The sequence below is a fragment of the Callorhinus ursinus genome, unplaced genomic scaffold (genome assembly GCF_003265705.2).
Source record: "Callorhinus ursinus isolate GAN/ISIS: 27379988/994484 unplaced genomic scaffold, GSC_fseal_2.0 scaffold1, whole genome shotgun sequence".
Classification (NCBI taxonomy): domain Eukaryota; kingdom Metazoa; phylum Chordata; class Mammalia; order Carnivora; family Otariidae; genus Callorhinus; species Callorhinus ursinus.
Window position 1 is genome coordinate 46,331,376 of NW_027397063.1, and position 13,226 is coordinate 46,344,601.

General features: G+C 33.4%; 1 protein-coding gene across 1 annotated transcript in view; it reads left to right on the forward strand.

The window, feature by feature from the left end:
• Positions 1–13,226, forward strand: part of DZIP3 (DAZ interacting zinc finger protein 3) — a 96,333-nt gene that overhangs the window by 54,854 nt on the left and 28,253 nt on the right. The window contains exons 15-21 of the mRNA XM_025873892.2: positions 1,139–1,171; positions 2,125–2,294; positions 3,065–3,109; positions 7,022–7,047; positions 9,339–9,504; positions 10,924–11,019; positions 11,176–11,303. Of these exons, the coding sequence (XP_025729677.1) occupies positions 1,139–1,171; positions 2,125–2,294; positions 3,065–3,109; positions 7,022–7,047; positions 9,339–9,504; positions 10,924–11,019; positions 11,176–11,303 (664 nt within the window). The remainder of the gene's footprint in view (positions 1–1,138; positions 1,172–2,124; positions 2,295–3,064; positions 3,110–7,021; positions 7,048–9,338; positions 9,505–10,923; positions 11,020–11,175; positions 11,304–13,226) is intronic.

Consider the following 13,226-nt stretch of genomic DNA (forward strand, 5'->3'; position numbering starts at 1 on the left):
TCATATCTCCTCTTCCACATTCCTGGATAGCTTCTCATTTGTCGTCATGGGGAGTGGAGTTCAAGGCATGTCAGCATCACTGAAACCCGTACTATGCTATTCTGGGTTACTTTTCCTGGTCCCCAAGTTATTAGTTATAAGTATTACCTACTGAGCAACTGATGACCACACTGATGCTATGTAACCGTACAACTTACCAGATTTCCAGTAATTGTTGAACCGGTCCAGATTTTCTTCAGAGATAATTGCTAGGCCCCAATAATAGTGCTTTTACTAAGGCTCTGGGATACCATTGTTTTTTCCTGCTTAACCCTTAAGAGCTTTCTTTGAGCATAAAAGAAGAGAATGCTGACTTTGATGATATGAGAAAATCATGCAAGAATCCTTGACTTAAGCGACTTTTTTTTTTTACATTTACTTTATTGAGATTTTTAATAACAAACAAGAATAAAGGTAATATTTGAGAAATATTTGAGCACTAAATAAATTCAAAGCATTTTAAGCAGTTCTCACTTAGGTAGACCGAAAAACTTCAAGTCTCTTTAATAGAGGCTTTCCTAGTATCTTATATCTCTTTCCTAGTAGTTATTACAGTTGCTGTTTTCATTTGTTTGATTAATATCTACTGTTCCCGCTAAATCACTGCAAAGTTGTCTTACTTCTTCACCATTCAATATCTAGAGCCTAATAGGGCCTGATGCATTGTAGGTGCTTAAAAATTATTAATAGGCAAGAGAGAGGGAGGACTGATCAGGATAATTCATATTGCTAAAAAAAGCTCAAACTTTCAATGGAGGTTTGCTTCATAATTGACTATTATTACTTCATGACCTTAGACTTTTTAAATTATAAGAATGTGCTACTTGTTTTAAAGTGTTTATATTCTAGGCATTATCTATTATGAACTATCAAAATTTTGTTTTCCTTTTCTAAACAGGAGTTTATAACCTTTATGTTATAATCTAAAGATTATGCCTTGTTTAAACTGGATTAATGAGTGAAGCTAGTTGTTTTTACAGTTAGTTATAAAATTAATTGGTGCAGTGTAAAAATCTTCTGGCTCTTCTTAGTCCCAGTCAGATTTTTTTTGGTTGCATTTGCAATTGTACATCTTAAATTTTTTCTTTATGTATCATAGGAATTGCTCTACAGTCAATAACGGGCAGTCAACGTAAGTATGTTTAAAAACAAAATACCTAGATGACTTTTCAACTTGGGACAGCTAGGGGATACTTACAGGCGTTTTACTTGGTCAGATAAACTGTATGATAAACTATAATTGTTTGTTATAAGCTTGGAAAATCATGTGGTCAAATTACTACTGGTCAGCTGAATGTAGTATGAGCCTTTTTACTCTGCTTTGGTCTTAGTGCATGTGCTCCAGGATTTACCCAAGCATAGTTTGTTAACTTTTTTTTAACAACACTGGATACTTCAACAGGCAGAAATGTCTACCTGCTTGCTTTACCTGCTTGTATATGCTACTCTTTAGCTTATGTAGCTTTGATCTGGTTAACTGTGCACTGTTCAACTATATACTCTTTTTGCCAGGTGGTATATTGCTGATTTTTTTAATTTCCATTTTTGTGCTCTTGTGGATTTTTTTTTTTAATGCAATTCATATTGTGCAAGTAAAATTGTACATAAAACAACACCATGGGTTTTGTTTGGAGTAAAATTATACTTAAACAATAAAAATGTTTAAGTTAAAAATAAAAAATGTTCATTATCCTAAAATTATACTAGTTTTAGTATTAATAGGGTCAATGTCAGGATCCTCAAAAACAGTATTTAGAGTCGACTTAAGTTCTGAATATCTAATATTTAGAGTCACTTAAGATAACAGTATTTACTGAAATTTAGAGTCTACTTAAGATAACAGTAAAGTATCAACATTTGGGTTTGTACTGATTGGTTCTAGGCTAGTATCTGTACCTATTTGGTCATTGATAAATGGGCATTTCATTTTCATCTAGTGATGGAACAGAGTAAGATGTCTTCTATTTCTGTTCCTGGGATGGTGTTTTATGGGGGGAGGGCTGAGGAGGAGGGATTTGTTTATAATAATGATGAGGCTAAAACTGTATGCATCCTGATTTTGAGTGTTTTGTTTTTAACATTTAGGTATTGAAATAGAAGAGTTACAGAATGAGGAAGAAGAACTAAGTCCACCCCTCATGGAGTACAATATAAATGTGAAATCAAACCCTGAAATACAGTTAGCAGAAATGAATAAAGATGGAGCGTCGATACCCAGTGAATCTTCAACAGAATCTATTAAAGATCTCCAGGAAGTATAAGCTCTCATTAATATTCAAATCAGAACTTAATCAGGGCCTTTAGTTTGTTGCATGTGCTGTCCTTACAGTATCCCAGATGATCTTAGTTTATGTTTACCATAGTGTTTACACAGAGCTTGAATTGGAATGGTTCTTTCCCTAGTACTTCCAAAATCTTTCCTGCCTTAAACATTTATTTTGCCAGCATTTACTGAACACTTGTTATGTGCCAGGCACTATGCTAGATTTCTGAACATGTTTCTTCATCCTGAGTGATGGGAAGTTAATAGAAAATAGAAGAAAGCATAATGGGGAATAGAAGAGAGAAAGAAGAAAACAGGGATATTTCAATGCCATTTGCACAGGAATAGAATTAAAATCATGCAGATGGAATCTCTGTATTTCTTTAACAGTTATTATATGGTCACTAAGTTATTCCCAGACTTAATTTTTCCTCTTATGGACTTGAATATGTTGATTTTTTTTAAAGTCCCTTCCTCCTTCATTGTTCATGCATGCACATATGCAAATGAGGATCTGTGAGGTTTTTTCTATAGCCTATTCATTGATATGTTATTCCTTTATAGATCAATGATTTTTTCAAGAGCAGAAGACTGAGATTAAAATCAAAGTGAAAATGAAAATAATTTTCTATAGAATCTAGGAAGAAAATGTGATGTATAATATTAGAAGATAAAAGATTTCCGTGGTTAGAGGAAATATATTTTACAAAATAACTTATTGTGCAGTTTGAATTGCATATTAATTGATTTATTTCTTGTCAGGTTAAGAGTAAACCAAAGAAAAAGAAAAAGACTAAGAATAAAAAGGTAAGTGACTGCATTAGCATTATAATAGAGGGATGTCTAATTATGAACAGTTAGATTTAATAACATGGATTCACTGTTAGAACTTAAAATTAATTCAAGTAGACATATAGCATAAATTACTTACAAATGTCAATAGTTTATTGAATATGTGGCTATAGAGAAGTCTATATATATTAGATCCTGAATGATTTAAACTCGCAGTGTATCCTACTTCACTTCCCTAAATCACAATTATACATTTAAATATACAAATGAGAAACTTGAAGTAGTTATTTGGAAATCTCATTAATTTCTGCATACCACTCTCATTTAAAAAATGCCTACTCAGTGTTTGAAAAACAGCTTCTCATCATATTTCTAGTGATATATTCAGAAGCATTTTTCAAAACCTTAAGAAATCTTGATTTTCTTCTTTGTGTCCAAGGCTCTCACCACTGCAGTAATGTACAAAAATGGTACAAATTCAAGAAGCTTCATTCATTCCTTTTGTTTTGCAGTTACAAAATAAACAACTTCTTGTTACTATCTATAACAGTTTTAGCAAAAAGTCTCTTAATTAGCTTGGAAAATTACAAAGGAAGGTTGAGTCTTGTTTTGTTTTTGACTTAATTTTTTATTTACTATGACTGTATTTCTGGAGCAATTTTGTTGCTGTTCAGAACAAAATTGAAGGGAAGGTACAGAGATTTTTCCATATATCTCTGGTCCCCACACATGAATAGCTTCCTCCATTATCAGCATCCCCCAGCAGAGTGGTACATTTGTTACAATTGGTTAACCTACATTGACATATCATAATCACCCAAAGTTCATTTACATTTTGGTTTACTCTTGATGTTTGTAGATTCCTATGGATTTGGACTCAAGAGTTTTGTTTTTTTGTTTTTTGTTTTTATCAAGCATAGAGCTAACCATTATGCTTTGCAAACTTTATGGTGGAAAAAAAAAAAAGTTTTATTTTCTGGCCTGAAACATACACTTAAAATCTAGATGTACTCTGTAGATTATATTATAAACTCAGAATATTTGCCCAACTACAATCAGGTAAGCCCATGTTATCTAGTCTTTTGGAAGCATACACAAATTTTAATCATAAATGAAATTTAACACAATGAAGGGAAAGTTACAGAACACTTAGGTGAAGGATAAAATAAAGGTTATTTATGCTCTGATCAATAAAATATCAGTATCATTTTTCATATTTATCATAACCATCATTTATTATAACTTACCATTTCATTTAAAAGTTATTTTAAAAATTAAGTTATGTTTTTAAAAGATGAATAAGAAGACTTACTTTTAGGCAATTCTTGTATGACAAAACACAACCTGGTCCATTATTTTAGCTGACATTTTTAAATTTTTGCCAAACATTAGTAAATCCCAGGTCTAATACTACATAAAGCTGGCCAAGTAAATACACAGTTGTCAGACCAAAGGGATATAGTTTGTGTCTTCCAAAAAGGTATATAGTTTTCTTCCAAAAAATTAAAATATGGTTACTCAGATTCTCAATTTTAGTTCAGTGGAAAGTCCCACTTTTATGTCAAATTGAAATTAAACAGGGAATAAACACAATTGGAAATAAATGTAAACACAGCTCAAAACTTCACATGCTAGTATTATTGAAAATGTCTTACTAAATGTCAGAAAGTTTTTTGTTATTTTTTACAACAACCTAAGTTTTTTTTCCAATTTATTTTATTAGAAGAAGTTGAGATACTTTGAAGATAATTTTATCAAGATAAGATTTGGACATTAGAAGAGAGATCTTACATCTTTTTAATCTAAATTTTAAAGTATAGGACCTAAGAATGCTGAAATTTTTGCATATGACTATTTCACATACAATAATCCTATTATACTTTGTTATTGTAGGTACAAAGAATTGTGTGGTTATAATATAAGCAACCAGTTGTAAAAAGCTTAAGTCAATCACATTCTCTAATCAGCAGTTTTCCTCATGAAAAATTCTAGCATACAGAAATTAACTTGTGTTGTACAGAATAAGAACAAAGTCCCTATGAATGATGTTGTGTCCTCTGTTAATAGGTGTTCTGCAATATCTTTACCTAACATTAGTTGAAGTCCTACAAAGATCTATCAGGGACTCTGGAAGAATATGATGAAAAAGTAAAATTTGTATAGCAAATAGAGGGAACACTAGTGATAACTTGTAACTAGTAGATAGATTTTGTAGTTACTCTTTCTTCATTTAGGAATTTCGTATTCAGCTTCTAATATATCCAAATTATAAATAGCTCTTTTGGGAGTTAATTAGGTCCTCCTTCCTACTCCCACTTCCCACCCAGGGGAATTAAGGGTTAAGAATAGAAAAGGGAGATAAAGCAGATGGCAGAAGAATAGAAGGCTTTGTGATGAAGCCTTTGGGAAAAAAAGGAAACATGGCAGGAAATAAATCTAGCCCTTCAAATTGGGTGTGCTCTCTACAGAAGGGAAGTTGCTGAGATGCATGTAGAACAGGCTAATGCTTGTGTTGACAAGAAGTTGTTATAAGAGAGCTAAAAAGTTTCAGAAACTATTCAGCTATACCCGGTGTTCATTATTAACAACCAGATGTCTTTCCGGTCAGTTATTCAGGTAAACTGGAACAAAGGTAGGAGTTGATAATTCTAAATCATAGAATCAGATTGGTGCTGGACATTGATCAGACACTGAAATGCAAAAATCCATTTAGTATATAGAAATAAACAAAACAAATTTGTAAGTACATCATGGAATCTGGGGAAGAAGACCCTGAAGTTTCTTGTAAATAAGAGGTGGTAGTAGAAGTTAATACTCTAACTTATATAAAAGTAATTAATACTCTTAATAGAAGGGTAATGTATAAAAGTAATTAATACTCTTAATTAGTATGTGCTGAGTGTCATTGATACTACCTGTATGTAGTATGTTGCCTTTTTGGTTTTACTTTAATGAACTTAAAATTTAGGGTTTTTTAACATTTCCTTCTAATTGTGATCTCCCTGACACTTCTTTTTCTATAAGATTTCTTAATATATCAGTCTGCTTTTACCTTATGTGTAGATTTTCAAGAACTCTTGTAGTTAGTAGTATTCCATAAAGGAGAATTACACATATTCTGCCCCAAGATTATCAGTAGGTGCAAACTCAGCCCCAGTACATATTTCCAATATCTGAATCAATAATTTTTAAGTTGTCTCATGACTCAGTGGTAGATTACAAAATCAATTTAGTGGGTCACAACTACCATTTTATAAAATAAATAGAATTAGTAGGAATAAAAAAAAGCTTCAGAATTCATCACATAGTGTCTTAGTTCAGGCAGCTATAACAAACTACCATGGACTGGGTGGTTTAAGCAACAAACATTTATTTATTTTTCCCAGTTTTAGAGGCTGGGAAGTCCAAGATCAGGGTGCCAGCAGATTTGGTGTCTGGTGAGGACCCTCTTAGTTTGCAGATGGCTAACTTTTTGCTGTATCATTACATGGTGGAGAGAAAGAGCACACACGAGAGCAAGAGATCTAGCTCTGGGGTCTTTTATAAGGGCGCTCATTCCATCATGAGGACTGCAGAGCATCATCTAAACCTAATTACTTTCCAGTGGCCCTACCTCCAATTACCATCACATTGGGGAATTAGGGTTTCAGCATATGAATTTGGGAGAGGCACAAACGTGCAGTCCATATAACACATACTATGGGTAAAGTTTATTTAGTGGAACTTAAATTTCAGTTTTATACTTACGTACAAAGATCTGTATATAAGTGCATTTACATCATAACGTAAAATGTATTTCTTATTCTGATTGTGGTCAAAAAGTTTGAGAAACACTGATCTAAATCTATGTTGTACAGACAAGTTGATATTACTATGCTGTACAGACAAGTTGATATAGATTACTAATTCTTGATGCTGTTTTTTCAGAATAAGGAATCAAAAGAAGAACAAGTGTAAGTATTGGTTTAATTTTTCATTTTTTCTTACTATTTTCAAAGTGTGCTTTGCCGGTATGACACAGCCTTGCCTTGAAAAGTGTTCTAAAAGAAGAAGGTACAATCCCTTGTCTTAATAACTTGTCACTTTTTAACAGAGTGATAAAAAGTAAATTATCATTTACTTTGGGAGAATAGAATCTGTCACTGTTTTTATATTAAGGCTACTCAAGAGTCACCCAGTACTAACTGCTTTTTTATTCAAAGACTAATTTGGATCCAGCATAAAATCTTTTAAAATATAGTCTAGGTTGTGGTTAGCCAAATCTAACTTAGGTAAGATTTAACCTTAAAGAACAGATCATTGTTTGTCCTAATGACCTCTTTTATGGAAGAGTTTGTTTTGATTTGGTTTGTTTAACCCACAGCTTGTTGTTTTTAATCCCAATTGTTAACTATGAATTTTGAACCTTTACTGGCAACCTTTTAATGTCTGAAGATCACTGTTATTCGTTCAATTATGTGATTGATGACAATGCAGTAGAGGATGGAAGTAGGGGAGACAGTAATGAAGAGATTCATTATACCCACCAAAAAGTTTGTTAATTGAAAATCGGTAACTTTAGAGAACTCACTGTGAGGACATAAGTTATTAAGAAATCTTTAAAATGGTAGCAAGAACATATTTTAACTTTAAAGTCATTACTTGTAGTTGATATTTTCTCACTGATAATGGCGTGATCTACTTGGTAAGTAAATGGTTCATCATCCAAGATGGGTTTTCATGTTCTCTGTCAAGTCAGTAAGTTGAGCAAAACAATACTAGAGCAATAGTTTTTTGATTTTGGCTTTTTTTCAAGCCAGGTCTAGGTGCCATAAAAATAATTTACTGAAGAGTGAAACAGTGCTATCAATCATTTTGCTTATTTTACCTACAGTGTAGACCCAAACCTAGGTGATCATCAGATTACCCAGGGACCTTTGTTTTCATATGAGGATTTTCAAATATGTATAAAAGTAAAGAGAATAATATGTATCTACATTAATATATGTAACTGTCATCCCGATTCAACAATTACACTGTTTTTCCATGTTTGCTTCATTCTTCCCTTAACATTTTCTTCCTTGTTGAAGTGTTTTCAGTCCTAAATTTCATGTAATTTTACCTCTACATGCTTCAGTTTGCATCTCTTACTGATAGGAACATTTTCCTATATTATCACAATGCTATTATTAAACTTTAAAAATTTAGGAATAATCTTCTGGAGCTTTTCAAAAATACAAATTCTTCTATGTACTTAGAGTTGTCAGGGTACCTGCAAAAATAATAATTAAAAAAAAACTCTTCAGATAATTTGAAAAATTAATTGGGTTTGGGAACCAGTGGTCTACACAAGCAGTTGATTTCATTGGACTTTCCAAAATGTTTGAGTCATTCTAGAATACCTTAGTGATACCTAATGACTATTTTACAGTGTTTTACAAGTTACTGTGCAAGCATTAGATGCCATTGTTTTCTAGGTCTCCGTGCCTAAAAGAAGTAATAATGCACCCTAGAGTTATGTATTTTCTTTCTATTCACTAATCAAGTCATTTATGTCATGTTACAAGTAAAAGTACTATTTATTGTTACCATTTAATGAGAGTAAGAAGGAAATTTATAAATAGTAGGCCAATTTGAAAGGATAGTAGCATGCATTTAAATTTTTAGACATGGGTATAGAAATGATTTGTCATTGCACTTACAGTATTTTCATTATTTTTTTAGTGGTTTTCTAGTTACTAAAATCCATGTTATCACTGCAGTTTCTTTTTTTTAAGTCCTATTACCAAAGAAACCTCCATTTTTAAATCTACTTTATGTTGCTATTTGCAGCCCTCTATCTAAATGTACACTGGACCTAAGCAATGAAATTGATTAAACCAACCTACTTGTCAAGAATGCTGAGATGATAAAATAATATAGCAGATGTGATGCTTATCAATATTTCCCAAAGTATTGTTCCCCTAAAAGCAACTGGTGTTATTAAATTTGAAAAATAAATTCCATGGTCTCATAATTCTTGAAAACACTAGGATGAACAGAATAGTACCTCGATTAAGTGCTATTCCATATATGCTAAATAAATTCATTATGAATTGTCAAGAGAAATACACAATATGAGCACCGTTTAAACTTTCTTTGGCCATGAACCCTTCTGATGCTGAACATTTCATGAGACCAATACAGTATTAACTTGGGAAGAATGGCTTAGATGAAAAACACTCAACCATTATAAAAAATTACACTGATTATGTCACCACCATAGCCCAACTATGATAGGAAAGGAAGAGCAGTTGAAGAAAGAGCAAGCAAATCAACACCCAGTCAGTGGATTTATGAAAGATGATGCAAGTGATATTCAAGAGGATTCTGCAACTGAAGACAAGTTCTATAGCCTGGATGAATTGCATATTCTGGACATGATAGAGCAGGTAAGCCTGATCGGAAAGGGTACAGCCCTGCCTTCCTTCTTCCAGAAACAGTTATTAACCTTTGGTTTTGCCATGACTGTTTGAACAGCATGTTAGCCTAGTGGTCTGTGCTGTATTTGTGAGGAGCAAATAAAAACAGGAAGAGGGAGGGACAGGATTGGTAGAGGGGAAAAGAACCTTAGGAGCTGAAATTTTTCTCTTTAGCCCTCAAACTATTTCCTGGCTTTAATTATTAGGCAGTGTTGATTACAAATGTGTTCCTTATGAAAGGTTTTCAAATACCACAAGGGAAAAAAAACTTGGCTTAATCCCATTGATTTAATTTTGAGAAAAAGTTTTATAAAACAAAGGTACTTTCATTTTTAAAAAATTAAACTGGTTGTAGACATGATATGTCTACAAAAATATTAATGTACAACAGTGTTTTGTTTTGTTTTCCTTTAGTTCCTTTACTAGTAGTAGTCACTTTGGGAATGATGTACCTATATGTGAAAGTGATTTAAGTGCTCAGTAGAACACTAAATCAGACAAAGCATATGACTTTTTTAAAATCACTTGATTTAAATGAGAATTCTGTACTAAGGTAATTTAACGATAATTTCATGAAAAGGTAATTTAATGATAACCTGTTCCATAGTATGTAGGAATATTGATTGTCTAAGGGTACATTTAGTAAAAATGATTCCCTGGCTGATAATTGTCATATCTCCTTCTCTCTTTCCAATTATAATAATAGAATACTTATATTTTAACTAAAATCACAGTCTCAGCTTTGGATGTCAGACTAAAGTTTAAATTTGGGGCCTTTGGTTTTCATTCAATAGTTACGAGAGCTCCAAAATAAAAATACACACATTTTGGAAAATGTTTATGCCCTCATTTATTCAAAAAACATTTAGCACTTTTTTGTCAAGAGCTATGCTAAGACATGGTCCCTGTGATCATAGTGTTTACAATCCAGTGGAGAAGTTGAATATTAAGCTAAGGTGTTACTGAGTAATAATTAAGTGTTTGGGCACTTCAGGCTGCCTGAGTTAGAATTCTGGCTTCTCCAGTTTCTGTGTAACCTTGGTAAGTTACTTAACTCAGTTTTGTCATCTCTAAAATGGGAATAAGTGCCTACCTTATACGGTTTTTACGACAATAAAGGCATTACCAAAAAAAGCTTAAAAATATGGTAAGCATGCACGTAATGTTACCCAGTAGTAGTAGCTGTAGACAAGTAACTGTGGGATTGTTTAGTGATTGCTGTAATTGGGGAGAGGTGGGTTTATCTGCACTAATTGGAGAAGTGATGTTTGCATTGAGACATAAAGCATGAGTAGGAGTTAAATGGCAACTTTAAATCCCCTTTAACTAAAGAATTAGTGTTTTTTTTTTAGAGGAAAATAAGGCATGCATATTCCATTTGCTCATTAGGGCTCAACCAGTAAAGTAACTGCAGAATATGGAGAAACTGAGAAGGAAAAGCTTGCTCGGCAGCGGCAGCTATATAAATTGCACTATCAATGTGAAGTAAGTACTTTTGCCATTCTATCTGAAGCCAGTAAGAAGTAGTTGAAATGTTCAATTTAATGGTAGTTTCCTTTTTTTGAAGAACCCATTTTTTTTCTTTTAATATATGGTGACTTGAACAGAATTAACAATGAAGTAATATTTTTCATTGATCAGGATTTCAAAAGACAGTTGAAAACAGTGACTTTTCGGTGGCAAGAAAACCAAATGCAGATTAAGAAGAAAGACAAAATCATTGCATCTCTGAACCAACAGGTGGCTTTTGGAATCAATAAGGTATCCAAGTAAGTGCAAATTTGTTGATAACAGGAAATTCTGGATTTGCTCCTTAATGAACACGATCCTTAAACGATAATCCCTGTGTAGCCACTAGGTGGCATTGTGACTACACACTAGGAACTGACGATTTACAGGCCTGCACTTGCTTAAAAATCCAAGCCAGCTGGATTGAGAAATAAGCAAGAGCTCACTCTATATATCAAGCTTTATATGTATTGGCTGAACAAGTGTGATTATAATAGAATTACATGAGAAATAGAATTAACTTTCAGGTCATGATTCTAATTTTTAAAAATATGACCAATGATTTGCTGTTTCTTTATGGCATATAATGAATACGTTCCTCAGAGACACCCATAAAATCACTTGAATGCTTTTTTGTATTGGTCTCAGAGTTTCTGTGTTCCAAGACTAAGAGATTAAAAATGAATCAAATTCCTGAAGACTCTTCCCTCCCAACATTCCCTTAACAATCTTAAGCATTAAATACCTAAGACTAAAAATTCTGACTTAATAGAGGAAAATGAGTGTCTTGCTTTATTCTTTTTGTACTAATAACTGTCTCCAATCATATCAGTTGAAATCATAACATGATTTGTAATACATTATTTTAATACATAGTAATGCTACAGGATGCCAGTTGTCCATGAAGTCTAATTTGAAATCTGTTAGTTCTTAGACTGCTAATAGGGTGAATAGACAGGTTCTAGAGAATATCTTAGAGTAAGGAGTCCACAATATCAATTATGAAATTAGAGAAATATCTGGCAAAGATTTAGGTCTCAAATTTTCTCCCATATATGATACCATCCAACCTTAAAGGAATGTTTTAGAAGAACTGGATGCCGTAGTGCTGGCAACATAATCTCAGTTAAAAACACTTTGGCTTAGCCCTGCTGGAGTTAGAGAGATCCTTCAAGTTCAAGGAGGTGAGGACCTAAGATGGCTTTGGCAAATCTAAGCTGGATACAGTCACTTAAGAATCCACACTTAAGGGTTCAAAACTTTGTCTTTTAGCTTGGAAGGCAATGACCAATCCATATGTATGTTGTATAATATCAGAAATCAGAAAAGTAATGCCATCCATGCAGATGAGCTGCTGCCTTTCTCCTTTACCATCTGAGGATATCCTTCAACTCTTATAGCTGACCTAGGCACCCTTTGTATGCTTGAGACTACAAACAGCATTTTAGGGGATGCATATGTCTTCATGCAAGGAGCGTTCACCAGACATTTATTAGGGGCCCATTATGTGAGAAGAATTATGTAAGGCACATACCAAGATACCAAGACATGTCAGACATTGTGAGCTAATGGAGAGTACAGATTAATTTGTTTAAAATTACTTAAAACAAAGGGACTTCTAGTTCTGCCAAGAAATAGTAGTAGTATTCCTTGCAAATCTTCCTACTTACAACTAAAACACCCTGGATATAACACAACAAACAAGCAGAGGAAGACTCTAAAAGGTAGAAGAAAATAGACTATCTCAAGACCTTGGTACTTGAGGAATGATATGGCAGTGACTTTTCTTATTGCCTCCCATATATCCTAGACAGGGTACTGCAGAAATCAACAACCTGGAACAGCCAGTAGGTAGAGAGGGGAAAGCTTCAAGAAAAGCTTGTTTTCTCTATCCAAAGGATCAGGAAAAGGAAGATATAACAACAGAAAGCCTTTTTGGCAGTATCCACCTACTCTAGTCAAGCTCCAGTGGTCCCATACCACCCCTTGGAAGCAAGCAGTGTGTTCCAACATGGCAGATAGCAGAAACCAGATTTCCTTGCTGGGGTGGTATCAGCAGTACTGAGCATGCAGCTGGTCTTCCATTCCCCACCAGGCAAAAGCAGGTAGTATTCTGGTTCCTCTGCCAGGATAGTGTCAGTGTGATCCAACAGCAAGCTAAGCCTCTACCTCTGCCCAGCATC